The sequence below is a fragment of the Salvelinus namaycush genome, chromosome 1, assembly GCF_016432855.1.
Source record: "Salvelinus namaycush isolate Seneca chromosome 1, SaNama_1.0, whole genome shotgun sequence".
Lineage (NCBI taxonomy): Eukaryota > Metazoa > Chordata > Actinopteri > Salmoniformes > Salmonidae > Salvelinus > Salvelinus namaycush.
The window spans coordinates 36,050,053-36,067,375 of NC_052307.1; the positions used below are offsets into that span (position 1 = coordinate 36,050,053).

A 17,323-nucleotide genomic window follows, 5' to 3' on the forward strand; every position below is an offset into this window, starting at 1 on the left:
TACATTTAAGCATTGCACAGTTTTATTTAAAGAATAAAATCCTGCATCCTCAATATTTTAAGACAAAAACTAAAAAAATACTAAGACTTCCTTTACATTTTAAAATAATTGTGTTCTTTTTTGAAACCGTCACAAAAAATAGAAACAAGTACAATTTTGTCATTTAAAAAAAATGTAACTGTACACAGCAGAATATACCATTTATTGCAAACTGAACACCCCTGATACCTCAGAAACTATACACACACAATTATTGCAATTCACCTAGAGATATGCAAAACTAGTCTGACACAGGTTCATTCATTCTCTTTACTGCTCTGAAATATGACAGCTGTTAAATGAGTCCGGTTCATTTCCCCACGCTGCCCCTGTAATTACCCGGTGTCTGAAGCACAGCAACTGCTATCTTCAATGTGATGTCATGCCTTTAGCGCAGTCGATTTCGGGGGAGGTCCATTTCTTTCTATTTAACTTGTACAAAATTTCAGTAACTGTGGCACTTTTGTCCTCCTCTCTGAACACACAACAGAAGAAACAATATCCTCTTTGGAAGAGAGAGGGAGATGCATTTGACTAAACTGAAATGGTAAGATATGTCACTTAGAGAAGATATCTTCCTTATTTAATAGGGAGGTCATTAAAGAAACCAGAGTCCCTCTGAGTAACAAACGTACTCACTATCAATTCAGCAGAAACCGACTGCCATTATGGTAAAGCAATGCCACCAAACATAAGAAGCTAGACTATTCCTGCATCATGGACACCTCTAAAATGCACTGGATACTTTAACAGATAAACTCGTCTATGAAAGGGATTTCATTTGGAAAGATATGTTTCATTCTAAAGCCTTTGGGCTATTCAAATTATTTGTGTATGACCTACACCTGGGACAAATGAATGTTTGATGTGCAATGTCTTCAAAAACAGATTTTCCATGCCTTTTTCTTTCTTTTGCTGCATATTGCATTAATAACAGTATAAATGCCACTTCAATGACATTCCATATTTCCTGGGTCTGACCAGAGGAGGGTAACGACAATGTATCCCAAGTCTCAGGAGGATACTGAATCCGCAGTAGGGCGGGTATATACACACCACCTCAGTGGGGTGTATACCACATTATTCCACCCCAGTAAATAATGCAGTGCTCACTACAGCCATGGGTGAAGTTAGAGTTGCAGAGGAAAATGTAATGCAATCAAAAGCCAATTAAATGCACTTGCATGACAGAGTATCAGAAATCTGAAGCTCAATTAGAGTAGTTTGAGACAGTACCATGTCTTGAAAGTACATTCCGCTAGGTTAGAGAACCCAAACCATCCATGATTTAAATGCTGCAAAGAGTGAGCTCTTATCACTCAGTAAACATTTAATCCACCAAAAGGTCCATGACAGCAGATGTATCACACCGCTATCTGCAATGACAATAACATCAATAAATAAAATGAGAAATGTAGTCTTTCCCAACCCTTGTCTACCAAAATCTCCAAGTCAAACCTATTCACACAAGCCAACATAATTGGAATGAGTAAATAACAATAGGGTACCCAGCCCCTCTTGAAAACATTAAAACATCTAGGTTAAAAACCTGTATATCTGCTTTTTATAGTTAAAAAAAAAAAAAGTCAGTTATTGTTTGTTCAGTAACCATCACCCCACAATACACTCTGCACTAATTTAAATTGATCGTGTCAAATACAGTATTACGAAATCACGCCCTCTACTGTCCTAGCCATTTCCAGCATACATAAGACCAAAAACAGCAGACCCCTTATGGGTTAAAATCACAGTTACGATTAGTTCAAATTAAGCATGACACAAAAAATAACAAGTTACCATTGATGATTCAAATCTGCCCCTCGTTGTAACCAGTATGCAGCAACAAATAAGTCACCCCATCCCAGTTGCACCATGGAGCAATCTACTTAGTATCAATTGAAAAAGCCTCACTCAAAATAACCATCAATGCACTTTCACTGAAAGGAGGAGGAAACCAATAGGCCCGGGGTATTCAACTCTTACCCTACGTCCCGGAGCCTGCTGTTTTTCTGTCCTACCTTAATTACACCCACCTGGTGTCCCGGGTCTAAATCAGTCCCTGATTAGAGGGGAACAATGAAAAAAACAAACAGTGGAACTGGCTTCGCGGTCCAGAGTCGAGTCTGAGGGCAATAGGCTAATCACTGTTAATACCAAGCAAGCAACCAACCATCTTTCACTAGGTACAACACTCAATTGAAGTAGCAACCCACGATCAACAGCAATTGGAAGCAGGAAGAGGAGAAGTCATTCATTTAAGTTAAAGGCTACCATTTCCTAAAGGCCAGTCAAAGTGTAAAAGCTAATACAATCAGGAATTAAGAAAACAAACAACGTTCCAAACATTGACATTTTCAAGTTATTATACCCCCATAAAAGTTATATTGAAAGCAGGATTCAGATAAACTAGGTGTCACGTGATTGATAATGAGTAAGCTTCATGTGTCACAATGAGCAAAAAGCAACTACATATAAGGCAGCTTGTTTTAACCAGATTTGCTAGCACACGTGCTTGTCCATGGTGCAATGTAGAGTCAAGCTGACTTTAAGCTTGTAAAGCATTGAGACTACTCTTTACTTGTTAAGACTACAGGTTTCAGGCCATACAGAAGGCCTCTGGGCTAAACTAGCCTATGTATTCACTGGAAACAATGCAAAGGTTTATACGGGTCTGGGTCATATTAACTAGGCACCAAATGAAAGAAAATGGACTGAAACAGGGAGGGACTACCTAACCATATCCAATAAGAAGCTCTTGTTTTCGTATTTCCGCTGCAAAAAGTTTTGCTTTGGTGTGCACTAATAAATACGACCCTGCTGTGTCTATTAAAATGGTGCCGTACACATTTGATGCCGCCGTTAACTTGAGTCCCAAACTGCTTGTCTTCGACAGTGGCATTTCAAATCCATGTTGTATAGCAGCTTATTCATGGTCATATCCTAAGACTGCACGACGACACTATGATTAACCAAAACCATTATGGGACCAAAAGGACCAATAACTTAAAATATGGTCACAACAACCAAGTGAAAGTCATCTTCTGTGCATGCCATTGTGGTTCTGTAAGCATTTCTCTTTCATCGCTTGCACTCAAAAGCGCAAAACACTGACGTCATTATGACACGACTACAAAGTCTGGCGTCCCGCACTTAAAAGCAGCCTTGAGAAATCCATAGCCAGGCCAGTATAGGAATGTAGGGGTTCTGACCTGGCCTGGCCAGTAGAGTGACAGTATAGGAATGTAGGGGTTCTGACATGGCCTGGCCAGTAGAGTGACAGTATAGGAATGTAGGGGTTCTGACATGGCCTGGCCAGTAGAGTGACAGTATAGGAATGTAGGGGTTCTGACATGGCCTGGCCAGTAGAGTGACAGTATAGGAATGTAGGGGTTCTGACCTGGCCTGGCCAGTACAGTGACAGTATAGGAATGTAGGGGTTCTGACATGGCCTGGCCAGTAGAGTGACAGTATAGGAATATAGGGGTTCTGACATGGCCTGGCCAGTAGAGTGACAGTATAGGAATGTAGGGGTTCTGACCTGGCCAGGCCAGCATGTGTTCCAGTGTGTCTAGGCCTGTGAGCAGGGGGAGAGGGAGGGGAGCTGTGTGGTTCTGATGTGTAGTAGGGAGAGTCTGAGGGCTCAGGGGGTTGTGCTGTGGAGTGTCGGCGTGAGGAGGGGTTACATTTGGTGGTGGTGGTGTTGTCTGTAGGAGCCCCAACCAGTGCCAGAGGAAGGGGAATGCTGGGTTGCGTCCCAAACAGCAGCCGATTCACCTTATACTGCATTACCTTGACTGGGGCCCATAGGGCCCAGGTCAAAAGTAGTGCACTATGGAGGGAAGAGAGCGCCATTTGGGACACAGTCCTGGGGGTGTTTAGATGGGCAGCTGTCTGTGGACTCGCTCTCATGGGAGTAATGCAGCCAGCGTTGGCGTCAGTGGTGATGGTCTCTTCCCTCAGACAGAAGGACAGACAACTCCTGGGCCTGGCTTGGCAGAGCTCACAGGGGCATCAGCCGAGTGGTGTGGAACAGGAGTGGGTTCAGTTCCTCCGCATGGACAGCCCGGTGGAGGGAGGGCTCCGAGGCACTCCGCTCAATTTTTGGCAACAGGTCCTGGACCTGCTCAATGCCTAACATGATCTGGGGCGAAACAAAACAAACATTGTATAAATTGGGAAATGTACTCCTGCTCATAAACAGCAAAAACCAAGGAGGCCGACATGCATAAAATAAGACAATAAGAGAACAGTAAGTAAAGAGAGGAATAAGTAAAACACCCTCTTGTTGCTGACTATGATAAACCAAGCACACAACAAATGCTTTGGCAGTGCTCTCTCACCTGTGGAAAGAGGGGCCTCTCATCACGTTTGAACTTCAGGCAGTCAATGATGAGCCTCTTCATGGACTTGGGTGAGCTACTGGACAGCAAACTGAGGTCTGGAGACAAGTAGCCACGCCCAACCATAAAGAGTATCTGAGAGGAAAGACAGGTTGGTAAACACGATATACAGTACAGCAGTATCGTGTTTTTTTTATGCATGAGAGGTTTTAATGTGAATTATCTTACATAGCATGCATGTTAGCTGCACCCTTCAGATACACTACCGTCACAAAGAAATGACCTTGTTTTTGAAAGAAAAGCACATGTTTTGTCCATTAAAATAACATAAAATTGATCAGAAATAGAGTTTAGACATTGTTAATGTTGTAAAGGACTATTGTAGCTGGAAACAGCTGATTTTGAATGGAATATCTACATAGGCGGACAGAGGCCCATTGTCAGCAACCATCACTCCTGTGTTCGTTAATCCAAGTTTATCATTTAAAAAGGCTAATTGATCATTAGAAAACACTTTTGCAATTATGGTTAGCACAGCTGAAAACTGTTGTTCTAATTAAAGAAGCAATAAAACTGGCCTTCTTTAGACTAGTTGAGTATCTGGAGCATCAGCATTTGTGGGTTCAATTACAGGCTCTCTTTAATCAGGACAACAGTTTTCAGCTGTGCTAACATAATTGCAAAAGGGTTTTCTAATGAAAAAAATTGCCTTTTAAAACTATAAACTTGGATCAGCTAACACAACGTGCCATTGGAACACAGGAGTGATGGTTGCTGATAAATGTAGATATTCCATTCAAAATCAGCCGTTTCCAGCTACAATAGTCATTTACAACATTAACAATGTATACACTGTATTTCTGATCAATTTGATGTTATTTTAAAAATGGACAAAAAAATGTGCTTTCCTTTCAAAAACAAGGACATTTCTAAGTGACCCCAAACTTTTGAACGGTAGTGCATATACAAAACAGTTCCTATCCTCCTCTCAGCAAGTGTTATATTTATGGTGGTTTGTAAACTTTTAATACTTACATATTTAATCATTTCATTGTAAGTATGTGTGCTTGAAGCTGCAACTTGTAAAAAAAAACAAAAAAACATTATCTCACCTGGTCTCGGTTGTTAATCTGGGAATAAGGCAGAGTCCCCGACATCAGCTCAAACAGCACCACCCCGTAGCCGTACACATCTGACTGGAACGTGTAAGGGTTGGCGTCCTGCATCCGGATCACCTCAGGAGCCTTCAACGGAAACACACACACACATCATTGGACAGCTGACGTAAGCAGATATTTTCTTTGAGAAAATGTCCCTTTTCTAGCTGATGTTACAACTGTTCTCTTTATACCAAAATAATATAAATCACACAAGAGAAATGCTACTCCTTGAAAGTCTAGAACACTCACAAGACATAAAAAAAATCACATGGCTAAATGTAGATTGACAGTTGATGTGAAATGACGCTACACGCAATACCAGACAGTGATATCTAGGTCGTACTCCCTAGACACCAAATGGAAGACAACGGACCGAAACAGGTAGGGACTACCTGAAATTGTTGCAAAACGTTTCCCATTGCAAAATGGTTTGCTACAGTGTGCCGTAATGAATACGACCCAGGAGTGCCAGAAACTTACCATCCACAGAATGGAGCCGCTGGGCTGTTCTACCTGCTCAGAGCCACTCCATCGAGACTTCACCGTTGCCAGCCCAAAGTCCCCGATCTTCACAGTCCAGCCCTCATGGAGGAAGATGTCTGACAACAGAGCTCAGGAACATGGCAGCAAGTAGGTTGGTAGGTGTATACATTTGGAAAAGCCAATCAATCACACATCTAAATAGACGTGAAATTGATAACATTCTACAAAGGTGATCTAGACTTGGACACAAAATATCTTTCTCTGATGGGGCGGACAAACATTTGATCCATTTTATGTTGAAGTGTGACAAATACGAGAGTTAGATCAATTTGTTCTAATACATCTCCATGGATCTGCTAGAAAGCCTGATGTAACACATTCTACTTAGCCTTTAAAAGAGGAAGAAGAGGAGATGCTGTGACACAGTTTGAAGCCAAACAGGCTCACACCAAGCAACATAAAACACTCAAATCATGATGCATAGATTTCACAACTGTCACACAGTGCCACACTATAAAAACATGAATATTAGTGGTTAGCACAGCTCTGAACTGAAAGAAACACAAAATAAAAGGGGTGTTTAAAAATACTTCTGTGGTTATTCTTTATTGGCTGCCAACTAAGTTTCTGGTCCACCACAAAGGCCTACACTATGTAAAGGAAGCTCTGACAGAGCCTCACCACTGACAATATTCATAAAGCGTCGTAAGAGTATGACTGCTCATCTAGGATCAGGGCCTTCTTATCCATATAATGGTATTAATCTTCAGAGAGAAAAGCCCAGCTCAAGAAAGGATACTGTTTGATTTCAGGTCTCGATGAATTATATTCTTGGCATGAAGATAACTGGAAAAAAAGACTAATGTTATTTAAAATTGAATATACCAAAGCAGTCAAGCTAAAAAAAATATACAAATCTGCGACTAAAAAGCACCACGTGTTGTGACGAAAAAGACAGTTCATGAGGCATTTATAAGTAATATTTAAGAATCCATTGCTACGAATCAAGAATTTAAAAGTTCAAAAATAGATGTACAAATTCCAGATTTCCCCTTTAATAACGGTGTGCAAAGAGCTGCAGCCTTACTCCATGCCCTGTGCTGTCTGCCTGGCCACGTCGATGCGACGCATGGTCTCAAACTTGGTCTCAGAGACGTGCAGATGGCGGTACAGGCTGCTGCCCTCACACCACTGTGTGATGATGGCAAAGTTAGGCTTAGTCATGAAGCCCATGAACAGCAGAATGTTGACGTGGCGTGTCTTTCTGCATGGGAGGGAACCCACCAGGGAGAAATATTAGTCACAACACACACTGCATAACTCTCAATATCACACCTAAAACTGCATGTTTCCTCAAACCACCATCCACCACATTCCGGTACAGCACCGTCATTGAGTAATGTACATACCGGTATACCAGGACCTGATAAAAATAGCATTCATTAATTTGTCAATGTAACTAACAAGAAGAGGGCAGCTACTCACCGTAGCACTTGCATTTCATTTTTAAAGGCTTGCAACTGCTCAGGTGTTGGCTCTGTCACTTTGAGGATCTTGATGGCCACGTCTCCGTGCCACTTGCCCTTGAAGACAGTCCCGAAGGAGCCTGCACCTATCCTTTTCTGGATGTTGACTTCTCGCGAGTGGACCTCCCAGTAGTAACTTGAGTCTCTATAGCCTCCACGGTGCTAAAACACAAACCTATACTCAACACTATTTTCAACAACATCCCCATCACTAATTAACAGCAAACACCAAGGGCTCAGAGTCCCGGACATCACTTTCTAAAAAAGGTGATGGCATCTCCAAAAAAAGACTGGAACAACCGTTGATGCCGTCACCTTTACATTTTTGGGTCTTTCCCCAGATGAAAATCTCATTCCATAGAAGCCTTTTAGTACCGCCAGCATATCTAATTTCTACTTACCACTTTCTTTTTGTCGTCAGATGAGGAGGGCTTGCGCTCCTTGTGCTCTGAGGGGGATTTGGGGGGTCTCCTGCCAGGGGAGCCCAGAGAGGGCGGGCTGGTAGAGGGTTTGGGTGATTGTTCAGGAACTGTATATAATACAATACAGTACCAAATGAGCAAGTTATTAAACACTTGCAAGGGGCGAACAATCTCAATAATAGTAATCTCAAATAAATAAATCTGATCATTTTAAAATCTCACCCATTGTATTGTTTTGTATTTTTAACGCATCCTAAAAAGAGAACAAAAACACTTAGCATAACCACTAACGTCCAATATCATTTAAACATTCAGACTCAGATTGATGCCCGCTATAGGTGTGATGTATGCTATTGTAGGGGATGAGAAATGAGCTGTAATAAATGGACTGCTGAAATTGCATTGCATAGTAAATCCTGGCGTGTAATACCAGGCCCTACATTGTGGGTGTGACTGTCTCACCTCTATGATGCTGACACCGGCAGGGCCCACGGTGCTGACCATGTGGACGTTGGGGGTGGAGGTGGACCGATGCCTCTGTAGGGACTGACCATCTCCACCTGGCAGAGGGAACCGGAAGGCCGAGGTTGGGGACAGTAGTCCGTGCCTATATGAAAACATAGGAGCACAACAGTACAGGTTAAGGTTCATTTTTGAAGAGTTACCGTTATCTATTGGAGGGGCCCCACATGGCACTCTATTCCCTTTATAGCGCACTACTACTGACCAGAGCCCTATGGGACTAGTAGTGCACTATATAAGGAATAGGGTACCATTTGGGATGCATTTGACTATGGTTCAGATCCACTTACCCAGAAGGATCCGGGGTTAAGGCTATGTCGCTCTGGGATATGGAGTTGTCTGGCAACAGTATGGATATCTGAGGGTACTCATCTGGGCAAGGATTGGGTGTGCACCTGGAAACAAGGTACAGTACACACAGAGGGTAAACAAGTGGTGAGGAGCACTGTTCCAGTCACACAATGCTAACAGTACAACAAATATGAAGTGACATGAGTGACCTTGTGAAAACAGGGTATCTGCAGGTTCCATGAAGTTGAATTCAAGACTTTTTAAAAGACCTTAATGCCACTTGGAATTCAATTTAATGCCAATTCTGAGGTCTGCATGCAACACACATGCTAATATTCTCCTCCAGAAGTGAGCCCATGTAGGTAAAAAAGTACTATTTTTAGTGCTAGCCCATTGAAAGGCTATAGCCTACATGGCTCATATTATCAGGCAGGTGTGCTTTCTTAGCAATGAGCCTGACAGATGTAGTAGCATAGTAGCTACTGGCTAGGCTATACATGGCTGAAGCGCAGGGTTGCCCATCTGCATTTGTTTAGGCTACCCTGGTGGGCTAATCATTAGCTAGATCACAAACTAGGTTAAGAATTTTGGCTTCGATATCAATACTAGCTTAGTATAATGATGCGCAATACCATAACTGTGGGAAAAAAATGCCTTAAAGTCAAATATACAGCACTGTTACTGTATAAAACATATGTGCTCTCCGTCTTTAGAGCTTGGCCACTGGGTATGCAGGCTTTTGATCACACCTGGACCAGTTTAACAAGGTCCTGTTGAGCAGTGGATTTGTAGAATCTTGTGTGTTATAGTGGGCTGGAAGCAAAGTCTACACACGCACACACAGTAGCTCTCCCGGAGGTATTATTCTATAACATTAGACCATAAGCCTACACCCAAAAAGTCACACAAAAAAAAAACTAATTCAGTGAATCATGTATCAAATGCCTATACTTTGAGGCAAGGTAGCTAAGCAGGATGCTCTAGACATACTTTTTCCAGTGCCAAGTAAGACCTGAAAGAAGTTAGCTATTTCATCTAACATGCTCAGGGAATAGATGATGGCTATTCAAAATAATCAGATACATTTCCGTCTCTTTAGAGATTAATTTGCCTGCATGTGTTTATGTATATTGTCCTAGGCTATATCCTACGCTACATCATTTACAACCTGAGGAAGTGGGAACTCAAAACACATTAGCTAGATTGCTAACGCTAAATATGAAAAGATTGCTTTAGCTATGCAATTAATCTAACGGTAAATGTAAATATCCTAACAAAACGTATTATTGGTAGGCCTATATACAGTGCATTCGGAAAGTATTCAGGCCCCTTGACTTTCTACATTTTGTTACATTACAGCCTTATTTTAGAAACCTGCTTTTGCTTTGTCATTATCAGGTATTGTGTGTAGATTGATGAGGAAAAAAACAATTAAATCCATTTTAGAATAAGCCTGTAACGTAACAAAATGTGGAAAAAGTCAAGGGGTCTGAATACTTTCCGAATGCACTGTCGGCTACTTGATGTATTCACTGGATAGCCTACTCTTTTCAAAGTGGTGTTATTTCCGCTATATAAACCACGTTTCCATCCAGTTTTTATGCGAGTAAAATCACACTGAATAAAAATAAATCATGACAGGTGATGAAAACAGGTAGGTTCGGTACAATTTTATAAATGCCGACAGATCATTTGTTCGTTCGACACGGTGGGATCTTTTGGTGTCTGTAAAATGTATTATGCGCCAAATTGTGGTGTAAGCACAAATACTGATATAATAACCATCATATCGAATGAAACACGGAGTGACGTGATGATTTGGTGTGTGTGGTCCTCCCACTATGACTTGGAAAACTATGCAATTTATTAGGCTACAGATTAAATAAGTTAATGAACTTCACAGGGTGGTGAAAGTGCATGGTGAGCTTGAAGCTCCTTTCCATTAAATTTCTAAGGTGTTATATTCCGGTGATATGATGATTGATGCTTGACTGCAGTTTGACAAATAAAAATGTTCTCGCTCTTATCCATAATTATCATCATAATTATCTCTCTAGCCAACGCAAGCTGTTGGCTAGAGAGCACGTGCCAAGACCAGAGTGGGCACATTTGCTATTTAACGCAACAGTTTGTGACAAAAGTATCGCTAGAGTTGAAAGTACGATGGAAACACATTGAACGAAAAATCGAATATATCGTGCACTACATCACGCTTATCAGAATGAATCTCTCTTCACCAGAAAAACAGGGATAGGGCAGATGCTATAACCTTACCTACATGTACAGATGACCTCAATTACCACGACTAACCGGTGCCCCCGCACATTAACTCTGTACCGGTACCCCCTTGTACATTGCCTCGCTATTGTTATTTTACAGCTGCTCTTTAATTATTTTTACTTTAAATTCGTTACTTTTAAGGTATTTAAAAAAAAAACTGCATTGTTGGTTAAGGGCTTGTAAGTAAGCATTTCACTGTAAGGTCTACTACACCTGTTGTATTCGGTGCATGTGACAAAAAAAAAATGATTTGCTTTCATTGCAGGAAGCAGGCTAATGCACATTACTGTTCTCCAAAAATGGTTTTAGAACCCAAAAAAAAATCACCAGGAACGTTGTGTAGCCTAATCACCGACATAAAAAAACATTGCATTGGTAAGAGGACAGTTTATCATCCCAGCTTTAGTTAATGTTGTCTATCAAACTGTACAGTCGTGGCCAAAAGTTGAGAATGACACAAATATTAATTTCCAAAGTTTGCTGCTTCAGTGTTTTTAGATATTATTGTCAGATGTTACTATGGAATACTGAAGTATAATTACAAGCATTTCATACGTGTCAAAGGCTTTTATTGACAATTATATGAAGTTGATTCAAAGAGTCAATATTTGCAGTGTTGACCCTTCTTTTTGAAGACCTCTGCAATCCGCCCTGGCATGCTGTCAATTAACTTTTGGGACACATCCTGACTGATGGCAGCCCATTCTTGCATAATCAATGCTTGGAGTTTGTCAGAATTTGTGGGTTTTTGTTTGTCCACCCACCTCTTGAGGATTGACCACAAGTTCTCAATGGGATTAAGGTCTGGGGAGTTTCCTGGCCATGGACCCAAAATATCGATGTTTTGTTCCCCGAGCCACTTAGTTATCACTTTTGCCTTATGGCAAGGTGCTCCATCATGCTGGAAAAGGCATTGTTTGTCACCAAATTGTTCCTAGATGGTTGGGAGAAGTTGCTCTCGGAGGATGTGTTGGTACCATTCTTTATTCATGGCTTTGTTCTTAGGCAAAATTTTGAGTAAGCCCACTCCCTTGGCTGAGAAGCAACCCCACACATGAATGGTCTCAGGGTGCTTTACTGTTGGCATGACACAGGACTGATGGTAGTGCTCAACTTGTCTTCGGCGGACAAGCTTTTTTCCGGATGCCCCAAACAATCGGAAATGGGATTCAGAGAAAATGACTTTACCCCAGTCCTCAGCAGTCCAATCCCTGTACCTTTTGCAGAACATCAGTCTGTCCCTGATGTTTTTCCTGGAGAGAAGTGGCTTCTTTGCTGCCCTTCTTGACACCAGGCCATCCTCCAAAAGTCTTCGCCTCACTGTGCATGCAGATGCACTCACACCTGCCTGCTGCCATTGCTGAGCAAGCTCTGTACTCGTGGTGCCCCAATCTCACAGCTGAATCAACTTTAGGAGATGGTCCTGGCGCTTGCTGGACTTTGTTGGGCGCCCTGAAGCCTTCTTCACAACAATTGAACCGCTCTCTCCTTGAAGTTCTTGATGATCCAATAAATGGTTGATTTAGGTGCAATCTTACTGGCAGCAATATCCTTGCCTGTGAAGCCCTTTTTGTGCAAAGCAATGATGACAGCATGTGTTTCCTTGCAGGTAACCATGATTGACAGAGGAAGAACAATGATTCCAAGCACCACCCTCCTTTTGAAGCTTCCAGTCTGTTATTTGAACTCAATCAGCATGACAGTGATCTCCAGCCTTGTCCTCGTCAACACTCACACCTGTGTTAACTTCTTATGGCGGCAGGGGCAGTATTGGGTAGCTTGGATGAAAGGTGCACAGAGGTGCTCATAGTAAACTTCCTGCTCCTCAGTCCCAGTTGCTAATATATGCATATTATTATTCGTATTGGATAGAAAACAATCTGAAGTTTCTAAAACGGTTTGAATTATGTCTGTGAGTATAACAGAACTCATATGGCAGGCAAAAACCTGAGAAGTTCCACTTCCTGTTTGAATTTTTGGTGGCAGATTTTCAACCAAGCTCTCATTGAAATTACAGCGAGATATGAGTTTTCACTTCCTAAGGCTTCCACTAGATGTCAACAGTCAATAGAACTTTGTCTGATGACTAATGTGAAGGGGGGCCGAAGGAGACAGGAATGAGTAATCACTGCCATGAGGTGACCACGCATTGAACACGCGCGTTCATGTGATAGGCATCGCCGTTCCATCGCTCAACTGAAGTCAATCTAATTCTCCGGTTGGAACGTTATTCAAGATGTATGTTAACAACATTCTAAAGATTGATTCAGTACATCGTTTGACATGTTTCTACTGACTGTTACGGAACTTTTGGACATTTCGTCACGTTATAGTGGTCGCGCTTTGTGACTTTGGAATTGTTCACCAAAAGCGCTAACCAAAGTAGCTAATTGGACATAAATAACAGACATTATCGAACAAATCAAGCATTTATTGTGGACCTGGGATTCCTAGGACTGCATTCTGATGACGTTCATCAAAGGTAAGGAAACATTTATCATGTTATTCTGGTTTCTGTTGACCCCAACATGGCGGCGAATTTGGCTATTGTTCTGAGCTCCGTCTCAGATTATTGCATGATTTGCTTTTTCCATAAAGTTTTTGGGAAATCTGACAACGGTTGCATTAAGGAGCGGTATATCTATAATTCCATGTGTAAAACCTTTTTTATCATCTACATTTATGCTGAGTATTTCCGGTGCAACGATGTGGCAATGCAAAATCACTTGATGTTTTTGGAACTAGTGAATGTAACGCGCCAATGTAAACTCCGATTTTTTGTTATAAATATGAACTTTATCAAACAAAACATGCATGTATTGTGTAACATGAAGTCCTATGAGTGTCATCAGATGAAGATAAAAGGTTAGTGATTAATTTTCTCTCTATTTCTGCTTTTTGTGAAAGCTATCTTTCGCTGGAAAAATGGCTGTGCTTATTGTGGTTTGGTGGTGACCTAACAATCGTTTGTAGTGCTTTCGCTGAAAATCATATCTGAAATCGGACACTTTGGTGGGATTAACAACAAGATTACCTTTTAAATGATATAAGACACATGTATGTTTGAGGAATTTTAATTATGAGATTTCTGTTGTTTGAATTTGGCGCCCTGCACTTCGACTGGCTGTTGTCATATCGATCCCGGTAGCGGGATGCAGCCATAAGAAGTTAACGAGAGAATCACTGACATGTCAGCTGGTCCTTTTGTGGCAGGGCTGAAATGCATTGGAAATGTTTATTTGGGATTCAGTTAATTTGCAAGGCAAAGAGGGACTTTGCAATTAATTGCAATTCATCTGATCACTCTTCATAACATTCTGGAGTATATGCAAATTGCCATCATACAAACTGAGGCAGCAGACTTTGTGAAAATGTATATTTGTGTCATTCTCAAAACTTTTGGCTACGACTGTATAGGCTACCTTACTCTGCTCTGGCAACAGCCCGACTCACACTGGCACACACGTGACGTGCACACACACAGGCGCACATGTGGATAGCTCTTGAACATCTTGAAATTGCACTTACAGTATTTGATTATTTATTTTGTTTATTTTTCGTGGTGGCAACAATTAAGCAGCGGCACAATATAACGGAAACACTGTAATCGTCTCCTTCGTATTTTTTAAGACCTTTGACAACGGGATTTAAGACATTTTAAGATGTAAGACCTCTAAATCAAAAAAATGAATATAAGACTTCTTAATAACCCGTGGACACCCTGTGAAAAGCACAACAAAATTAATCAAGAACATTGTGGGATTTTAAACCTTTTATCACAATGTACTGGAGACTCACCACGCTATTGACTCATACAATCTAGGACAGTATCCCTGTTCCGTCTCCATGTCCTCGACACTCACCGTTTTGTTATAGTGTCCATGTCCACACACACAGTGGGGACTTTGCTGCTGCAGTGCTGGTGAAACTTGTAGCCGCATGTCTGACATCTGAAGCCGTTGAACAGAAACTTGTGACAGAAGTCACAATAGGCCAACTTAAAGAAGGTTTTTCGTACCTGGAATACAAATTACTTTAAATATGGTGTGTATTTTTCAGACATTTCAATTGAAGCAATAGGGCAGTATTTAAGAAGGAAAGTGAGGCGAGGGTTTGTGGCAAAGTAGTGAAAGGTCCAGTATTCTAACAAGCACATTCATTAAACGTGGTGGTGGTAACCACTACTGGAAAAAGAGGTGTTGCCATACAATACACGAACGCAGAGTAAAACAATCACAAGAGCTACTTACAAAGTTATGCATGGTGAGGGGGACATCATCCAACACCTCTACCAGCAGCTCTTCTCCTACCAGTGGGGTGATGTCAGTGTTCCAATCAGTTAGTCTCTTGCGACTGCAGGAGGGGGTGGTGGATAAAAAGACAAAGGAAATGGGGAGAACAAAACTGAATCAGAAAACTGTATTGCCATGAAAGACAAAGTTGCTAAAAATGTATTCTGGGGTTGTACATAGAAAGTTATGAAATATTGTTTGAGCAAAAAAACGTAAAAATTGTTATAAATCAGGTTAAAGGTGGAGTGACCCAAAAGGAATCAAATCAGGCTGCCAGTTTAGTTAACCGTTCATAAAGTATGACACTGACAATATGTCTGAGTCACAAATGGCACCCTGTTCCTTATATAGCGCACTACTTTTGACCAGAGCCATATGGGCTACAACAGACACTTACCCTTCTAGGAGTCGAAACACAGCGCAACAGTCCTGGCTCAGGCCCCTTACTTTAAGGGCTTTATCCAAACTGTCATAAACGGTCTGCCCAGGGCGAACATTCACCTGCAGACACAAATAGTAGATGTTTGAACAAAATAAGAGTTTTATGAAAGCTAGTTCAGCATGTGAACGTGGCTGCTTGTGTCAGAGAAATAACTACTTTCACGTGATAAAATACAACACTAAAAACCATTTAGAGTTATGAAATTTTGTAAGTCACATAGACAGTTGGTTGTTAAGCAATAAAACCGACGCGTGCGCAATTATGGGTCTAAACAGACAGGGTTGGCTTAGATCGTTGACATGTAAATTATATTTTGTCTCCAATGTTTATTGAAAACAAATACATTTGCACAATGAGCACTTGTCTCTAAAATACACACACGTGTATATATATACACTGCTCAAAAAAATAAAGGGAACACTTAAACAACACAATGTAACTCCAAGTCAATCACACTTCTGTGAAATCAAACTGTCCACTTAGGAAGCAACACTGACTGACAATACATTTCACATGCTGTTGTGCAAATGGAATAGACAAAAGGTGGAAATTATAGGCAATTAGCAAGACACCCCCAATAAAGGAGTGGTTCTGCAGGTGGTGACCACAGACCACTTCTCGGTTCCTATGCTTCCTGGCTGATGATTTGGTCACTTTTGAATGCTGGCGGTGCTTTCACTCTAGTGGTAGCATGAGACGGAGTCTACAACCCACACAAGTGGCTCAGGTAGTGCAGCTCATCCAGGATGGCACATCAATGCGAGCTGTGGCAAGAAGGTTTGCTGTGTCTGTCAGCGTAGTGTCCAGAGCATGGAGGCGCTACCAGTAGATAGGCCAGTACATCAGGAGACGTGGAGGAGGCCGTAGGAGGGCAACAACCCAGCAGCAGGACCGCTACCTCCGCCTTTGTGCAAGGAGGAGCACTGCCAGAGCCCTGCAAAATGACCTCCAGCAGGCCACAAATGTGCATGAATGGCCTTATTGAAGAGCTCAGTGACTTTCAACGTGGCACCGTCATAGGATGCCACCTTTCCAACAATTCAGTTCGTCAAATGGAAACCCATGAAATGGGTCGGCTGGAGTGGTGTAAAGCTCGCCACCATTGGACTCTGGAGAAGTGGAAACGCGTTCTTTGGAGTGATAGTCACGCTTCACCATCTGGCAGTCTGATGGACTAATCTGGGTTTGGCGGATACCAGGACAACGCTACCTGCCCAAATGCATAGTGCCAACTGTAAAGTTTGCTGGAGGAGGAATAATGGTCTGGGGCTGTTTTTCATGGTTCGGGCTAGGCCCCTTAGTTCCAGTGAAGTGAAATCTTAATGTTACAGCATACAATGACATTCTATACTATTCTGTGCTTCCAACTTCATGGCAACAGTTTGGAGAAGGCCCTTTCCTGTTTCAACATGACAATGTCCCCCATGCACAAAGCGAGGTCCATACAGAAATGGTTTGTCGAGAGCTTTACCTGTTATTGCAACAAAGGGGGGACTGACTCCATATTAAACGCCCATGTTTTTGGA

General features: G+C 41.7%; 1 protein-coding gene across 3 annotated transcripts in view; it reads right to left on the bottom strand.

The window, feature by feature from the left end:
- The window catches only part of araf (A-Raf proto-oncogene, serine/threonine kinase), a 22,919-nt gene continuing 5,596 nt past the window's right edge, over positions 1-17,323 (bottom strand). For 2 of the 3 annotated variants that reach the window (XM_038986499.1, XM_038986567.1), the window contains exons 3-16: positions 15,753-15,856; positions 15,314-15,416; positions 14,927-15,081; positions 8,783-8,887; positions 8,433-8,577; positions 8,193-8,223; positions 7,950-8,077; positions 7,508-7,710; positions 7,110-7,286; positions 6,822-6,868; positions 6,020-6,138; positions 5,492-5,623; positions 4,380-4,514; positions 1-4,180 (exon numbers count right to left, since the gene is read on the bottom strand). In XM_038986499.1, coding sequence (XP_038842427.1) covers positions 4,040-4,180; positions 4,380-4,514; positions 5,492-5,623; positions 6,020-6,138; positions 6,822-6,868; positions 7,110-7,286; positions 7,508-7,710; positions 7,950-8,077; positions 8,193-8,223; positions 8,433-8,577; positions 8,783-8,887; positions 14,927-15,081; positions 15,314-15,416; positions 15,753-15,856 — 1,725 coding nt within the window. In that variant the 3' untranslated portion in view covers positions 1-4,039. The remainder of the gene's footprint in view (positions 4,181-4,379; positions 4,515-5,491; positions 5,624-6,019; positions 6,139-6,821; positions 6,869-7,109; positions 7,287-7,507; positions 7,711-7,949; positions 8,078-8,192; positions 8,224-8,432; positions 8,578-8,782; positions 8,888-14,926; positions 15,082-15,313; positions 15,417-15,752; positions 15,857-17,323) is intronic. The other variant, XR_005475939.1, reaches the window with a different exon arrangement.